Source organism: Epinephelus fuscoguttatus, linkage group LG21, assembly GCF_011397635.1.
Source record: "Epinephelus fuscoguttatus linkage group LG21, E.fuscoguttatus.final_Chr_v1".
NCBI classification, from domain to species: Eukaryota; Metazoa; Chordata; class Actinopteri; order Perciformes; family Serranidae; genus Epinephelus; species Epinephelus fuscoguttatus.
The window spans coordinates 36,246,148-36,264,802 of record NC_064772.1 but is presented as its reverse complement, the minus strand read 5'-3'; the positions used below and the strand labels follow the sequence as shown (position 1 = coordinate 36,264,802).

Here is an 18,655-nt window from a genome sequence, read left to right as displayed (position 1 = left end):
AGCAGTAGAAACAGTGAAAGAGTTCCTCAGCTCACGTCTCTGCTGCTGACTCAGTGCACACATCAGTTATCTCTGGTGCTTAAATTTCATTTACTATCATTATTAACAGATCAACTGACATTTAAACTTTTATGTGCAGCTCTCTGAATAATAGTTCAACAGCTTTTATCTTAAGCCTCTTTCCCACTGCACAAAGAAAACTCCCCACTACATCTGGCATTCACTTCCAGGACAAATGACTCTGCATTAGTCAGAGGTAACTGTCAGCTCCAGCTCCAACCAGCTTCTTCTTTATTATTATTTTACTTAGAGATTTTTACACTGACAACACAAGCCTTCAGAGCTGCCTCAACTCTTTGTGGCACAGATTCAACAAGGTGCTGGAGACATTCCTCAGGCTGTGGTGTTTAAACCATGCTCAGTTGGTACTAAGAAAATCTCCCCCACACCATTACACCACCAGCAGCAGCAGCAGCCTGAAGCGTTGATACAAGGCAGGATGGATCCATGCTTCCATCTGAATGTGGTTTTTCCAATCTTCTATTGTCCAGTTTTGGTGAGAAAACCCGTGTGAATTGTAGCCTCAGTTTCCTGTTGTTAGCTGACAGGAGTGGCACCTGGTGTGGTCTTCTGCTGCTGTAGCCCATCTGCTTCAAGGTTGGACAAGGTGTTGTTGCTTCAGAGATGCTCTTCTGCACACCTTGGTTGGAACCAGTGCTTATTTGACTTCCTGTTGCCTTTCTATCATCTTGAACCAGTCTGGCCATTCTCCTCTGACCTCTGGCATCAACAAGGCATTTTGGCTTGCCTTCACCATGTCTACATGACTAAATACATCGCTGCCACCTGATTGGCTGATTAGCTACTTGCGTTAACAAGTTGTTGAACAGGTGTACCTAATAAAGTGGCTGGTGAGTGTATGTGCTTATTTTTGCCAAAAACAGATATCACTCTTGGCCTCTCTTGATATTTCAGTAGCTCTTGAGGCTTATTTCTCAGCTGCTTTCAGCTCTTTGTTGCACTCTTGATTGATTTATTGATTGTTTGGTTTTATTTATAGATTGTCAGATTCAAAAGCAAAATATAAAAGGATCACATGTAAAAGTGAAAACACTTCAACTTGCCTCAACTTTTAGTTCAACTACTTTCAGAGCGTAGATGGAAATTAGCAACTTCTCTGCCTGCAGGACTTGAACTTGAAACCAAATTACTAATGCTGTCACTTCAGCTGATTTTAACTTCTTTCAACACACTCCAGTCGACACAGGTTCTTTCAGTGTTTTAACTAAAGTGCAACCCCTGCACAATATCCCATTTATAAAGAATTACATTGAAATCATTTTACAGTGTTTTCACCTGCATTCAGCAAAGCTAGCAGACTCACACTTTGTTCAGAAAACGTTTCTATTTTTATCAGTTTATTTATATCAGACTCTTTTCTCAGTCCCTCAAATGTGCCTCTGAACATCTGTGAAAATGCATCATTTAGCGCCCGAAGGAAAGAAAGAGGCCGAGAGGGAAAACAAGAGACATTGTTGTGTTGAACCCGGTGTGACCCCGGAGTTATCAGGACCACAGCATGTTTTACACACTGTCTACAGATGGGGCCAAAGGCCAAATGGAACGGCTTCAAAGGCTGCACTGGGAAGTCACACTAACACACACACATCAAAACAAACCCAAGTATACTTCACACATACACGCAGCGGTCTGCAGGTCACCTGGTGAGTGAGGCAACCACAAAAGCTCACAGTCATCTGATACTGTGGAGCGTTCTGAGAAGCCTGGCACGTGTTTTGAACCAGAGACGAGATGTGAGTTTGTTTTTTCACACGAGATTCACTTAGATGGAGTATTAGATTAAGTTTAAATAAAAGTCATTTAAAAATGTGACACTCTATAAACTGTAATTGTACCTATAGATTCCTGGGGCTGCTGAATATATCAAGAAAAACTTTATGATCTGCTCACTCACGGGCAAATTCACAAAAGGATTGTGCTGCTTTGCTTCCCCTTAAACCTGCACAAATAAGACAAAAAGAAACTGTGCAATTTCAAAGCACCTGCACAGGGTGAAATGCACTCTTAACTGTGCTGCCAGGCAAATAGTGTCTCAGTGCTCCTGTGCTTTTGGCACCTAATTAAATTATGTAATATACATTAAGTCTGAAAAATTGTCTCCTTTCTAAGCAAATGAGCCTAATTAGAAAAGAAAAAGTCCAGTTCACAAAGACCAGCCCTAACAAGCACATGCAATAATGGAATTTTTTAGCAGGAATGCAGTTTAAAAGTTTCCCTTTTCTTTTTCTCTCTTGCCGTTTTCCTGCCTCCTGTGTTCTCGGCATTTATACTTTGCCACATGGATAACTGCAACAAGACACAGAAAAGGGCAAACCTCACTCAGCTGCAGAACTTTACGGATGTGTTTGTGCTGTAGTATCATGAGTGCAATATCTTTTGTGAAGTGGACCTGAAGTCGGGGCACGGTAACATCAAAATTGTGCTCTAACAATTGACCAATGAATGTCAGATAGTAACCAAGATTTAGGATCTATTCAGAGGCTTGAAACATAAAGTGCACAGCATAGGATTTCACAAATTTCCTTCAAACTATCTGTGGCAGGGGTAGGCAACCTACGACTCCGGAGTTGCATGCAGCTCTTTGGCCCCCCTTCAGTGGCTCCCTCTGGCTCTGAGAAAAAAAAAGGAAATTAATCATTTATTTTTTGACATTTTAATTAAAATTTTGGATTTCTGTGGGCCTCGAGAGGTTCTTACATTCTCCGGGTGTAAAAACGTACAGCCTATACATCTATAGTAAAGGAAAAAAAAGTTTCGTCAATGAAAACTTGCATCATAAAAAGTTAAAATCTCAGAGGAAAACAGAGAATGTAATAGTGCTTGGATTCATTTACTTTCAACACCAACTCTGCAAAGTTGCAGCAGACCTGCAGTCTTCTGGGAGTTTGGTCCAGATACGTGGTGCATAAAAACTAAACACTGCTTCTCCATGTTTAGTCTTGACTGTGGGGACACAAAACAGATCTGTCCCTGAAGACCTGAGAGGTCTGGATGGTTCAAAGTGTAGCATAAGAGCAGACATTTAAACCATTTAGTGCTTTATTAACCAGCAGCAGCGTCTTACAATTGATTCTCTGAGAGAGAATAAAAACAAAAATAGATGATCAGATGTGCGCTGCTCTGGACGGGCTGCTGTCTGGGACGTGTCGTGTGATTTCCTACAAGAAATGCATACACAACAGTTCATATGATATACAAATTTGTGCCCCACGAATGACGTTACATCCTTGGTGTAAAGTTATGAAATTAACCTAAAGTTACGACGGTTAGGTTTAGGAAAAGAAACATGGTGAGGACGTCCCCAAGTTGCCTCCTTACAAGCACACTTGGGACTGTGTCCTAGTTTACTGCTGTCAGCTCACTGGTCACGTGATCACAGTCTTTCAAAGTACATGGGATAAGTACGAATTTGGGTGCGTTGCAGTTTGTGAGAACTGCCTGATGTAACGGGCCAGAAGTCTCTATGAGGCAACACTGGGACACAGCAGTGCTTTGAGTTAAATGGTCAACTTGTAATTTAAAAGTTTTCTTTTTTTTACATCCCCAAGAGAACATTGCCATGAGAGGTACAGCCTTCTCTCAAAGTGAACAGCATTACGGGCGATTAAGAAGCATTGATACCCCCTCAGAAGTATTTGTGTTGTTTGAATTACAGGCGGATCTTTTATCACTCACAAAGACAATATTTTGACAAGCTGTGGTTTTTAGATCATGATGGTACAGAGCTCATGCGGTGGCATTGTGGGATCTGAAGTCCAGGCAGACAATCTGTGTGTAAGGCTCTATGAGTTTCCTTTGATGGGCTCCAGGGGAGCCTTGTGTGGGTCTCTGCTCCCCTCAGGGGTTCAAACACTGGGCTGTGTAGCCGGGAGCAGCATGGAAGACAAACACTTGTCTGGAGGTAGTGGAACATGGGGCTAATAACTGAGTGTCTGTCTTTCTTCATCTCTGTGGGTGTACGACAAAAAAGTTTGGACCTTAAATTAGAAGCAATCCCTAAACACATCATGCCAATCCTGATGAAGAGTACTGCGTCCAAATTGGGATGGTTTTGGACAGTAATGGTTGACCTATCAGCCCCAGGGAGGTTATCAAGAGGTATTGCTGTATTCTTTGACAGAACATTAAGTAGTCACTCTCTGCTTCTGAATACATGGCAGATGTGACTGTAGCTGTGTCCCAGTTAAGAGGTGGTTCCATTATATGAAAATCTGGGGTCCTACAGAGGAAGCACAGGCTCAGGCTGACCAAAACAAGACAGTCCAGCCTCACAGAGACTGATGTAATGTTGCATTTGGGCAGTATGGGTTGTTTATCGGCAGGAAGTTGCTCTCAAACAGACATAAAATTCTGAATACTAGAGGCTTCTTATGCTTGAAAAAAAAGTTTGAATGACGTACTGTGTGTGTAAAGGCAAAAGTGTGTCTTCCTGTTCCCAGCAGCCACACTCGAAGGCTGGGTGAAGAGCCTGGCATCATAACCTCCGCCTGACTGCATCCTGCTGCCTCTTTGATCTCTATCTAAGAACACTGTGGGCCATATTTTAATCACACGAGCACAAGTGCAAAGTGGAAGGTCTTGGCCACACAGACTGTGCGGGCCTCTCCCAGTGCAGCTGCTTATTTGGTTTATGCATGCACTGCTCGCTTCGGTCAACGCTCCACCTTGAAAATAGGTCCTCTGTGTGTTTATGGGGTCAAATGAGGATAACGACGCACACTTTTGGACAGTCTCATAGAGGGCATTCATAGTTTTCGGTTGTAGGGTTGGGGGATATGGACAGAAATTCATATCTTGGTATTTTCGATGAAGTGAGCTCCATGTTCAGCTGCAAGTCAAAGCCACATTTGAAATGTGACAAGCACTTTTATAAAACCAGACTGTGATCAAAATAAAATGCAAAGACAGGGTTTTTTCCCTGTTTGAAAATAAACAGCTGATAAAAAATGAATAGCAGGGCTGCACGTTAACTTTGTGCACGCAGCACTGGAGCTACAGAGGTTTAAAGGTTTGAGCACAGGACACTGAACTATACCATGAGTATAAAAGCATCAAGTAGGTCTACATCCACTGTTGTCTGAGACAATTACAGATCTTTGTGGGGGAGTTAAAAAGTCATTTTCCATCTGCTGGCCTTTCCAATGAATCTAGTGCTGGAAAATGATTTAAATATTTTTATTTATTTAGACTGTTAATCTTCTAATCAGCGATGTACTGCACATAGTGATGGCCAAATGAAGCCTCATGAAGCATTTTCTTTATTTCATGAGCCCACTAGATGGCGCTTTTTGTTCAACAAAAGGTTGAAAGCACACTGAATTGCCATTCTTTGAGCCTCTCTCTTTAAACCATGAGCGCCATCTAGTGGTCTCAGGAAATAAAGAAACTGCTTCACGAGGCTTCATTTGGCCATCACTAACTGCACATGTGGTACTGCTGTCATTCATCTCACAGACTGATACAGTGTTTAGAGCAGAAGTATGCGATTTGAGACACTGATTGTCTACTGAAACTCCCCAGCAAGCATTTTTTGGTTTAAAAAATGTCTAAGAGCCGTCTACATGAAGACCTGACGTCTAGGCTAAATCACGGCTGAATTTGGGCTGTCAGTGAAAATTTGGTAGACGTCTAACCATAGCCAAAGTGTAGACGTCATCAATTATACAGCTATGTAGAGACCATGTCCAAAAAATGGAGATAAACATATTTTAATTACTGTTGACTCTCCATACGTGATTGAATATCATACTGCATGCCATCTGCAATGGCGAAAATTACATTTAATCAGTTTCAAAATTAAACCGGCTAGATTTGGGTTACATGTAGCTAGACTAAATCGGAGCTAAATATAGCCAATACGTTTAAATCACGACTATTGCTTGCTGGGTCAGCAGTATCAGACATGCTGCCTCCCTACACCTGACCTCTCAGACCTCAACAACACACTGTGTACATGTGTACACGAGTAGATGTGGGGATAAAGGAAAGAGCATGAATGTATATGTGTATATATGACCATATGTCCACTGTATGTGTTCCTCGTGTTTTTCTTGTGAGACATAAACGTGCAGATTGTGAAAACAAACGTCCTTCATGCACAATAAAGGCTTTCTATCCATCTAAAGAGTAATGCAGTGCAAAGCAACAATACATCTGTTAGAGGCAGATGTGATATTCATGGTGATGTACTACCAGACAATGATGAGCTGGAGATGAAAGACAATCAATCAGGAAGGAAGGAAAAACACAACGAAACAGACTGTGAAGTTGTGATGGATGGGATTGTTGTGCTCGACCTGAAAATGTCTATTTTATAACTTTGTTTGAACAGAGGATGAAGAGGTCGGATTGTACACCGATCAGCCACAACATTAAAACCACCTACAGGTGATTGTCTTGTTACAATACAATGTTCTTCTGGGAAACCTTTGGTGCTGACATTCATTTAGATACCACTCAACACGCTCCATCCCCCCAGTGCCGTTGCAGACCAAGTACCCCTCCTCATGGCAACAGTACTCCCCAATGGCAGTGGCCCCCCAGCAGGATAATGCACCATGCCACACTGCAAACATGGCTCAGGAATGTCCCGAGGAATGTGACAAAGACCCCAAAGTGTCAACCTGGCCTCCAAATTCCCCAGATCCCAATCTGAATGAGCATCTGTGGCACGTGCCATTACCCCACCTCACAACCCACTGGACTGAATGGATCTGCCGCCAACACCATGGTGCCAGACACCGCAGGACACTCCCAGAGATCCTGTGTCCACGCCTCGACAAGTCATAGCCAAGTCCGATCCAAGGAGGCCCCACCTTGGATTAGGGGTACATCTGGGGCACAAGAATCCTTGAGCAGATTGGGACCGGGGAAATTTGGAAGCCAGGTCGACACCTTGAGCTTTTTGTCACGCTCCTCAGGCCGTTTCTAAACAGTTTTTGTAGTTTGACATGGTGCGTTTTTTTGCAGGGGGGTCACTGCCATTGGGGAGTACTGTTGCCATGAGGGGGGGCACTTGGTCTGCAATGATGTTTGAGTGGGTGGAGCATGTCAGGTGGTGTCCACATGAATGCCAGAACCAAAGGTTTCCCAGCAGAACAATGCATTGGAACAAAATAATCAAAGTTTTTCACTTCACCTGGCAGTGGTTTGAATGTTTAGGCTGATCGGCGTTCGTGCTGCAGCAGCGCTGATTAAACTGCCGGGACTGCAACTCTCCATCACTGCGCTCAGGGAGGAGCATCAGTGTAGCTGCTCTTAATAAGAATCAGCTGAGTGCCACATTTAGTTTTGGGTTGAGAGGAAAACCAATGTTGACCATTTGGGGGTTAAATAAAGTTAAGGATCCAGGGTTTTACACACACACACACACACACACACACACACGGTTGTCTAAGATAAACAATGCTTCCACTCATCAGGAGGAAATGGAATGATGTAACCACACCCAGAACTGGAACCTTCTCTAGTTAAACCACCAATTAGCTGACTCACTTGAGACCAAACCCACCAATCAGACATCAAAGACACTTCCTGATGCAGTGGGAGAAGAAAACTACCCTCACATTATCCACAGGGACCCCCTCTAAGGGCACTCATTCAATCCCCCTGCGCTGGCAATTACGTAAATAACTTTTTCAGTATTATTTTACTTTGAGTTCTTCCAAAATCACCTCTGTCTGTCTGTCTGTCTGTCTGTCCACAGGCCGACAGAGCTGTTCCGCAGCTGTAACGTCCAGTCAGACCAGGGTGCCATGAACGACATCAAGCTGTGGTCCAACGGTACGATCAAGATGCCATTCATGAACATCCCCGTGCTGGACATCAGGAAGTGTCTGCCGGACATGTGGAAGGCGGTGGCCTGTTCGCTGCAGATCAAACCATGCCACAGCAAGTCCAGAGGAAGCGTCATATGCAAGTATGTCCACTGCCATCCTGTAAGAGACAAGTTTCTTCCCACAGTGACTAGAAACAGGGTGAATATGACCAGGAGGTCAATGTGGAGTGAAACTAAAGTTGACCTTTTAACAGCACTGACTTCTGGGTTTCTGTGTCTCCCCGCCGGCGATAGCTGTGGCCGGAGGCGTTATGTCTTTTGGTTGTTCGTCCGTCCATTTGTCCATCCCATTCTTGTAAATATCTCAAGAATGACTTGAGGGAATTTCTTCAAATTTGGCACAAATGTCCACTTGGATGTAAGGAACAAGTGTTAAGACTACAGGGTTCATAGGTCCAAGGTCAAGGTTATTGTGACCTCATCTGTCTCATTCTTGTGAATTCAGTCCCAAGAATACCTCGATAGAATTATTTTAAATTTGGCACAAACATTCCCTGGGACTCAAGGATGAACCGATAAGATTTTGGTGGTCAAAAGTCAAGGTTACTGTGACCTCGTCCGTCTCATTTTGTGAACGTGATATCTAAAGTAGGCCTTCAGGGAATTTCTTCAAATATGACACACCTGCACGAAAGAATAATTTGATTAAAATTTGGGTCAAAGGTCAATGTGACCTCATAAAATATGTTTTTGGCCCTAAATCAGGAATCATGCACTACTTATGACAAAACTTCACACACATGTTTGAGAGGACAAAATAATGAAGTGATGACATTTTATATCCAAAAGGTCAAAGGTCAGCTTCACTGTCACATCATAATGTTCTTCAAAAACATTTTTCTGACCATTACTCAACACCATAACTCCACATCAACGATAGCCATGGCAGGAGGTGTTATGATTACGGGTTGTTCACCCATCCATACACACATTTGTCCGTCTGTCCATACATACATACACCCCATCCTTGTGAACATGATATCTCAAGAATGCCTCGAGCAATATTTCTTGAAATTTGGCATAAATCTTCACTTAAACTTCTGGAAACAGCCCCGTCTACATTGTCATGTAAACTTGCAATATGCAGTTCCTCTGAAAATGGAGACTTTTCGCTCATGTGCATTAATGTTCCAGGCACTAGGCATGTGCGAGAACGGCGACCATCACATCAACAATGGCGGACTTCTGAGCTCTGTTTGTGCTGCTCACTAGTGATGGCCAAATGAAGCCCCATGAAACATTTTCTTTATTTTCTGAGCCCACTAGATGGCGCTCATGGTTTAAAGAGAGAGGCTCAAAGAATGGCAATTCAGTGTGCTTTCAACCTTTTGTTGAACAAAAAGCGCCATCTAGTGGGCTCAGAAAATAAAGAAAATGCTTCATGAGGCTTCATTTGGCCGTCACTACTGCTCACCCCGTTGAATTGATCAACGCTTCTCCAGCAAAGTGTAGATTTACCATAACAACTACACCTCGTCGTCTGTCCAGACAAATGTTTGTGCAGTTGCCATTTTGTTTGTTTGTACATCTCCGCTCTGTAGAAGGAAGCGCATGTGCGTAGGTGTGTGTTGTTTCATTACAAAGTCACACCGCCAACTACTGGCCTGGCATGTAAACTACAGTGTCTTTTGCGGATCCATGTGCACCGCGATTGTTATCAAAACACTGTCGTCTCAGCGCAGATTTTTTTCAAAACAAAAATGCAAAACGATTCTGTTTTCAGAGGATTGTTTATGTGTAAAAATGGCCTAAATTCTGCATCAAACCCAAGTGGTTACTTAAGGCATGGATGGATGGAAGCTCACTTCAGATGACTCATTTTATGGATGTGGTTTGGTGTAATGACTGGTAATTATTTGTCTCCTACATGAATTTTGTGGTGTACATTTGTCTCGGCATGTTTGTCTGTTGACCTTAAATGACCTCGTTTTTCTCATAAAGGCGCGAGGTGTTCAGCCTCTCACTCGTCCTGTTGCTCCTCTCCACTGCAGTAAGCGCTGAGTGATGAGAACAGAAGTAATGTGCCTGACATTTGATGGACAGAGGGAGGCTCTGCCCTGCTCTCTGGATCTGCTGTGTCATGTCTAGAGAGTGTGTGTGTATGTGTGTGTGCGCGCCCCTCAGGCTATATATCTTGTTCAGTCATTTGTCAGATACAACCCTCCTCTCAGGTTTTAAGCTCCCACCCGTCTCAAATGACATTACACTATCACACATCCAGCTACAGGCTGTGTGTGTGTTGGCAGAGCCTCTCACTCTACACCCAGTCTAGCTGACAAACCTCAGATCTGCATTTGGAGACACTGAAGTTACACATGACCACTCCGTGTTGATTGATTCTAACAGATTTGTTTCAAGCAGTGCCTGTATCTCTTATCTGTCCTCAGATCAGACTGTGTGGACATCCTGACCCAGTGTGGCGACAGGAAACGTTTCCATGAAGGTCAAACTCCAGAGAGGATCTGTGAGCTGCTGTCGCCCATTGATGACCCTGAACGCTGCATCCCCCTCCACAGATACCTCAGTGAGTCAGCAGTCATTCTTTCCTGTAGGAAAATGTAGAAGAGCTCAGTTATAGATGGATATAACTCGTGTTGTGACATTTTAAAAACCTCAAATACCACGTAAGATTTCATAACCATACTGCTTTCAGTCCCTCAGAAGCTTAAATCAGTTTGTGGCCACCAGGGGGCAGAGGAGCATAGAGGCTCAGGAGCTGACACACAGCACTGACAGTATATCATCTCATTGAGCTGCTCTGGTTTACATTTTAGCAAACAGTTGGCTATTTATACATTGAGCAGACACAGAGCCACATTAGCATCACACTAGAGTTGTGCCTCTAGCCCTCTGACAAGTTCAAGACCAATAGTCTCCAGCCTTAAGCTAACTGTGTCTGCTGTTGGTGCTGCAGGTAGTTTACAGTGCGTTTATTTGCTGCTGCTGGAATTAAGGCTGATGAGAATACGGAGACAAAGATATTAAATAAATGTGCCATAACACAAAAACAATGAGTTTAGTGAGCTCTGTCAGGCAACAGTATCAAAGCAGATGAGAGTGAAGCGAGATGGCAGGAAATTGATGACTTCTGTGTGTCTTGCACTTGGTAAACTTAGCAGATACACATAGGCGATAGCGACACCTGATGTAACGTAATGAATATGAGTGACAACATCTACATAATGTATGCAAATACAATATGCAGCACATAGTAACTCACTGTGTGCGTGTGGTGGGACAGGAAAGGAAATGCTTCAGAGGTTGCCTGAGAATCACCTGGTTTTTAGAACTTCCTCATGGGCCTTTACCGCGCTGAGTCAAACCCCGCCGTGCCGATTTGCATTTCCATTTTCAGGTTAGACGTGTCGTGCCACGCCGAGCTGCACCAGAGATGGACTTTCTCCAGAGTAGATCCAAAAACTGGTGCACTGGCCCTTTAAGTGGGTAGTGGTGACATCTGTCCCATTCTTGTAAATATCTCAAGAACAACTTGAGGGAATTTTCTTCAAATGTGGCACAAATGTACATTTGGACACATAAATGACCTGATTAGATTTTCAAGGTCAAAGGTCAAGGTCACTGTGACTTTGTCTCATTCTCAGGAACACCTTTTGGGATTTTTTTTTTTAAATCAGATTTGGCAGAAACTTTAATTTGGACTCAAGGAGAAACTGATTAGATTTTGGTGGTCAAAGGTCAAGGTCACTGTGACCCTGTCTGTCTCATTTTTGTGAATGTCATATCTCAAGGACATTGTGAGGGAATCTCTTCAAATTTGGCACAAATGTCCACTTAAATTCAACAACGAACTGATTGGATTTTGGTGGTCAAAGGTCACTGTGACCTTGCATCTGTCTCATTCTGATGATCTTGATTTTATATTTGATCAGCACTGCCTAGTGTGACAGTTTGACCACAGTTCATGAGCTTTGATCGACATGCTGTGTTAGAGACTCCTCATCTCTGATTGGTTGCTGCTGACTGTAGATTCTGGCAAATGCCATTACAGGCAGTAGGAAGAACTGTCTCATGTACTTCTTTCAGGGCATGGTGACAGTTTCATCAAATATGACTCAAAGTGTTTTTTCATAAAAGTTACCAACTGTAGCTTTAATCTTGTTTTCCATTTCCATATCCACCCCTACCCCTTCACACACTCCCTCCAGCCCCCAGTTCCCTAGGCAACAACATCGTGGAGGAGGTCGTCCATCCATGCAACCCCAACCCCTGCCCTAACAACCACCTATGTCAGGTCAACAGGAAGGGCTGCCTTGATGATCTCAACTGTCAGCCATACCTCTGTGTGCCAGGTACGAACAGATACTGCTACACCTCAGCAGCTTTACTGTGTCTGCAGCATGCCACTCATCCTGAGCATGTGTGTGTGTGTGTCTTCAGGCTGTAAACTGGGCGAGGCCTCAGAGTTCCTGGTGCAGCAGGACGCTCGTATCCAGGTGCCAACTCGTGCTGGCCCTGCCGGGTGCTACGAGGTGTGCAGCTGTGGTCCCAGTGGGCGCCTGGAGAACTGTGTGGAGATGCCCTGTGTGGACACCAACAAGCCGTGCGTCGTAGGAGGACAGAGGAGGAGTAAGTCTTACCTCACATCTGTCCACAGGTCCCTAGAAGACAAAACAACAAGCCTCAGACACAGCAGAATCTGCATATGTTGTACACGTGTCTTAATGCTAATCCGAGTGTTCAACTCTGAAAAACTCAATCCATTACCTAAATCTCCTAGTGGTGTGTGATGGGGACGGCAGTGATGAAAAGGTGATGCCACCGCTGGTGAACGACATTCCTGGATGACACTCATGAATGAAGTCATTAGATTCATCACTTCCTGTGGAGAGGATAATTACATTTGGACAAGTATGATTAATATACAGCGTCTCAATCAGAGCAGCAGGGCTCTGCTCCCTTCATGCTACGCAGTTTCATTACAGATTAACACCACCCTGTCTCCTACCAACAGTCAGAGCTGGTTTCTTTTGGTCGCCTTAAGAACCATCCATGTCTCCTTCTTAATTAATACAGGTAATATCATTGATTATACATTAATTCAGACATTACAGCATCTCCATCTCAGCTCCGGCAGTCCGTTACACAAGTTCTTTGCAATTTTCAACCCAGCCTAGTTTTAGTATACTAAGTGTATACTAAATGGAGATTTGCACGAGAACACAGGACTTACTTAGAGATAACTTGTTTGTAATTATTTAACTTTGTAACTGTTGCATTGCTCATGAAACCAACCGACAAAATGAACGTGTTGATACACACCGATCAGCCAAACCATTAAAACCACTGACAGGTGAAGTGAATAACTTTGATTATTTTGTTCCAATACAATGTTCTGCTGGGAAACCTTTGGTTCTGACTAGTGATGGCCAAATGAAGCCTCATGAAGCATTTTCTTTATTTTCTGAGCCCACCAGATGGCGCTTTTTGTTCAACAAAAGGTTGAAAGCACACTGAATTGCCATTCTTTGAGCCTCTCTTTAAACCATGAGCGCCATCTAGTGGGCTCAGAAAGTAAAGAAAATGCTTCATGAGGCTTCATTTGGCCATTGCTAGTTCTGACATTCATTTAGATACCACTCAACACGCTCCACCCACTCAAACGCCGTTGCAGACCAAGTACCCCCCCTCATGGCAACAGTACTCCCCAATGGCAGTGGCCCCCCAGCAGGATAATGCACCATGCCACACTGCAAACATCGCTTAGGAATGGCCTGAGGAATGTGACAAAGACCTCAAAGTGTCGACCTGGCTTCCAAATTCCCCAGATCCCAATCTGAATGAGGCATATGCCATTACCCCACCTCACAACCCAATGCACTAAAGGGATGTGCCGCCAACGCCTGGTGCCAGACACCACAGGACACTCCCAGAGAATCTGTGTCCATGCCTCAACAGGTCAGAGCAGGTACATCTGGGGTACCGGCACATCATAAGAATCCTTGAGCAGATTGGGACATGGGAAATTTAGAAGCCAGGTCGACACCTTGAGCTTTCTGTCACACTCCACAGGACATTTCTAAACAGTTTTTGCAGTGTGGCATGGTGCATTATCCTGCAGGGGGGTCACTGCCGTTGGGGAGTACTGTTGCCATGAGGGGGGGCACTTGGTCTGCAATGATGTTTGAGTGGGTGGAGCATGTCAGGTGGTGTCCACATGAATGCCAGAACCAAAGGTTTCCCAGCAGAACGGGCATAAACTAACATTCATCAGTTTTCATTTCTTCATTTCATTGCACCATGCGGCCCTGTGCTTTACAAAATGTATGCCCCTTTATTTTGAACATTTTTATAAGAGACTAGGGGTGTAAGTCACTGGTTTCATCACGATACGATATCAATTCTTTGGACAACCATCCGATATTTGCCAATATTACAAAGTGTGCCTTGATACAATTTTGATTTGATGTGATACGGGGGCCTTCGGTCAACATGAGACGATATTATGTGTCTGTTTAACTTTATCTGTTACAGAAGAATCTGCAAACCCTTTCTTTTTTACTTTTTGCTATAAAAGATAACCAATTTTGACTCAAACCATGATCTTTTTCATAAAACTTCAGGACTGTATAGATATTATACACTATATACTATATTTTGTTATTTTATTATAAGTGGTGTGACAGGGACAGGTAAATCAAAGGCCTGAAAGGAGGTAACTGATGCCGTTAACTCTTTGTCCTCTGTTGTAAGAACCATCCAAGAAGTTAAATGAAAATGGTTTGATTGGAAACTTGATGCAAAAAAAACACAGTAGTACACACAATAAAACACAACGGCTGCAGGATGCTCCTCCCAGTCTCTGTCAGGAATTATTCCTGATGGAGACAGCGACAAACCTTCACAGGTACGGTGATGTACGTGTTATATTAAGTGTTAAATCACTGTATGTCAGTAATAGCTCAGTGTTTGGTCAATAATGTGGGTCTCACAGTGTCACCACCACAGAAGATCCATTTGTGGAGTTCTCTCTCCTGATTGATTCAAGTGGGAATGGGACGTCAGAAATGTAGAAAACGTCCTGTTCACGTTTCATGAATGAGACCCAGTGTCTTTAGCTTTGGCCCAGAGTTACAGTAAAATCAAGGCGATTACTTGGTGGCTTGATGATAACTCCATTAAGACAGGAGTGAGTTTATCCCTGAACCATCACAGACTGATGGACATCAGCTGTGCACTGAGAGGACTCACAATGCTGTATGAAGAATGGGACAGAAATGTGCAGCATCTTATATTAGCTGGGCTGAGTAAAGTGAGAAAAGCTATCCCTGTCTGAATACCAGTCATGTTTTCATAGAATAGAGTCGGCTCCTGGGTGATTTCTGACTTCTCCTGTGAGCTGTTTTTTTCAACATTACAGCGCAGTGATTTGTCAGTTGTTGGGACCATCACAGACGCATAGAACAAGGGCTGAACATTTCTGCAGGGGAACCTATAGCCGTCAGCCAATTTCTAAAACACTCGCACTCATAATTTATAGCACCATACTCGTCTTTATTTGTCAGTTTCATTCACACTGCACTGCATCTCATTTCATCATGTGTAGCTGTCATCTGTCATCCCGCCACTGGGGGGCACCAAAGCAAAAACCTTTCAGAATCATCCTCTCCAACATTTTAAAATCCATGAACTTTCACTTAGCGGTGCCACATAATGAACAATCTTTTTGTTTACAAAGACAAATACATGCCACTCCTCTCTCCTCACCAGCCCACAGAGTTTGTTGCTCCTCCAGCTTTGTGCTTTTGTGTTTGTTTCTCTCGCCTGCACTCCGAAAGAGGGGTGAACTGCTGCGCGCTTAGTGGAGACAGATGTTTGGTTTGATTGGACACACGCTGTTGTTTTGTGCGGAGCCAAACTCCATTCAAAAGTCTGGCAATTTAATGTGCCATTGCCTAACAGCAGGGACAGATACACCACAGAATATGACTTACCTTTTTCAGACTCCTCAAGAGACTTCTTTTTAATTCAGCAGGTTTATATTCTTGTTCGCAGAAGTTCTTAGCAGGTGAGAGAGTTTGCAATCGAAAGGTAGCCAAGAAATTTAAATGCCATGTCTTTGTCTAATCCTCTGACTTCAGACTTTTAAAACTGATCGCTTGGCAGTCATGATGACAGTAAGGTAAGACATGTTGTTTGAAGACCTTTGTGTATCATATTCCACCCAGACACCAGAGCAGGTGGTAGCCGATAGTGAGAGACAACAAAGGATGTGCTGCTTGGTGGAGGAGGTGTGTGCTGAAGTGTAGATCTTAATAATTCTGATCTGAGTAGAGATGTCTTGTTTTGGAATGCTAAGTCTCCTGTCTGTGCAACAAATTGACCTTTGGGTACTGATAAAGAAACTTTGAACCTTAACTGAAGATTATTTCGTCAAACTACCAGATATCACATTGCTGAAAGACAACAGGCAACTAATGCTCCTCCTCACCAAGCTAACACTGTTAAACACAGTCACATGTTTGATTTGTTCATTTTGGATGATGTGCTTTTTTTTTTTTTTTTTTGACACAAAGTCATTGTGGCTTGCTGAGTGCTGCTCATTTAGGATGTTGTTTAATAGTGATGGCCAAATGAAGCCTCATGAAGCATTTTCTTTATTTTCTGAGCCCACTAGATGGCGCTTTTTGTTCAACAAAAGGTTGAAAGCACACTGAATTGCCATTCTTTGAGCCTCTCTCTTTAAACCGTGAGCGCCATCTAGTGGGCTCAGAAAATAAAGACAGTGCTTCATGAGGCTTCATTGGGTCATCACTAGTAACAGGTGCTGTTAACTAGTGATGGCCCAATGAAGCCTCATGAAGCACTTTCTTTATTTTATGAGCCCACTACATGGTGCTTTTTGTTCAACAAAAGGTTGAAAGCACACTGAATTGCCATTCTTCGGGCATTTAATATTCACTCCGACCCACCTCTCAGCAGGATTCATTGTTTTCTATTTTACCATTGTGTGTCATTTTAAAGCTCTTTAAATTGGCTCTGTCTCACTTATAAATAGATGTCAGTGAGTAAATCAAACTGAACATGTAAAACTGTGGAAGACATAAAATATCTGAAAAGTGAAAATGCTAACACTCTGTCTGAACGGGGCTTTGGTTGCCTTAATTTCTCTATTTCAGCATCAGCATGACAAAAGCTCTTTAATGTGTATGAGCAGCTCTTCTGACAAAACTGAATTATAGAACAGCCACAGATAAGAAAACAAGCGGCACATAAGCACGTAGCATTTTCATCTATTTTGAATATTTAAACGGCTTTATTGTTCACTGTGTAAGCAATAAAAATGTTTTGTGTGTGTCTGTGCGACAGCTTAACAGAGACAGAGCCCTTATTTACATTCCATTAGCCTAATGCATTTATTTGTTTTCCTCCTAATCACTTATTATTGTCCATTTTCATTTAAAACACATAAACTCAAACACTATGCAGTCGTCCCAATGAGATATAGGAGTTTTAAAAAGTTAACTTTCTCTGCCCGAACATGAGAAATGAATGGAAGGTTGCTGCGAATGTTCCTGAGGCCTATTCAGAATTTTAAATGGATGATTTTTTCATGTAATAGAAAAGAAGTGGAGCCAGCAGGGGAGTAATGGTGGTGATAAATCATTGCTCTCATGTAGGAACCAGTAGTGCTCTAGATGTGTCACATTCATACTAAAATCCAACTCTGTCACTCTGGATGAGACGCCTCGAAGCTCTGAACACAAATAAACAACAAACCGAAGAAAAAACAGCTGCTCTCCATCCCCCAGACACCGGTCCCGTCACAGATAACATAGCCTCTTTAGACACAGTAACAATCAGGCTAATCAGTAGTGATGGCCAAATGAAGCCTCATGAAGCATTTTCTTAATTTTCTGAGCCCACTAGATGGCGCTTTTTGTTCAACAAAAGGTTGAAAGCACAGTAAATTGCCATTGTCTGAGCCTCTCTCTTTAAACCATTAGCGCCATCTAGTGGGCTCAGAAAAAGACAATGCTTCATGAGGCTTCATTTGGCCATCACTACTAATCAGTGCTTCTCTAAATGACAACTAAATGTATTAGGACAACAATTGAAGGTGAAATATTTTGCAAAATGCACCTTTTCCTTCGCTTTTCAGCATAAATATGTTTCCCTGGTGTGTCTAGAGACCACATATTGTATGTAATAATGGACATAGCTGCCATGACGTCATCTGTTGGTTTGTAAACTGATGTCTTAAAACCTCAAGTTTGGCATTTTGGCATTTTGAATTTGTGGAGTTTGAAGTGATTATATTTGGATGAGAGGGTGAAGCTGTGGAAGAGCAAGGGGTAGATCTGACTCAGATTGTGGTTACACCTCGTAGACAGCCTGTCACTCAAAGTGGCTGCGCCCTTAATTATGTGTTACTTTGAAACACTAGTTGGCACTGGAGGCTTCTGTGAAGTGCTGTAAAGTTTAGTTGATTCAAAACACACATTAAACACACATTAACACTTGTCTTTATCTGGTTACATTTTCCCCACAAATACAACATGCTAACATTATTAGCACAAGCCTGTGGCATTTTACATTATATAAATTAGCCTAGCAGCTAGCGGACTTTTCCTTTACTCATATGAAGCCAGGGAAAACAGCAACATTTAACAAAAGTAACGTTATAAAATTCAGTTCCATTACAACTCACAAGCTTCACTGACAAAACAACTGTCTTATACTAAACACGTTTTCCAAACAAATTCAAGACGCTATAAA

General features: G+C 42.9%; 1 protein-coding gene across 3 annotated transcripts in view; it reads left to right on the top strand.

Annotated features, from left to right (window-relative positions):
* reck (reversion-inducing-cysteine-rich protein with kazal motifs) overlaps positions 1-18,655 on the top strand; it is a 100,144-nt gene that overhangs the window by 46,265 nt on the left and 35,224 nt on the right. For all 3 annotated transcript variants that reach the window (XM_049565501.1, XM_049565502.1, XM_049565503.1), the window contains 4 exons: positions 7,787-7,999; positions 10,306-10,442; positions 12,085-12,228; positions 12,317-12,505. In XM_049565501.1, coding sequence (XP_049421458.1) covers positions 7,787-7,999; positions 10,306-10,442; positions 12,085-12,228; positions 12,317-12,505 — 683 coding nt within the window. The remainder of the gene's footprint in view (positions 1-7,786; positions 8,000-10,305; positions 10,443-12,084; positions 12,229-12,316; positions 12,506-18,655) is intronic.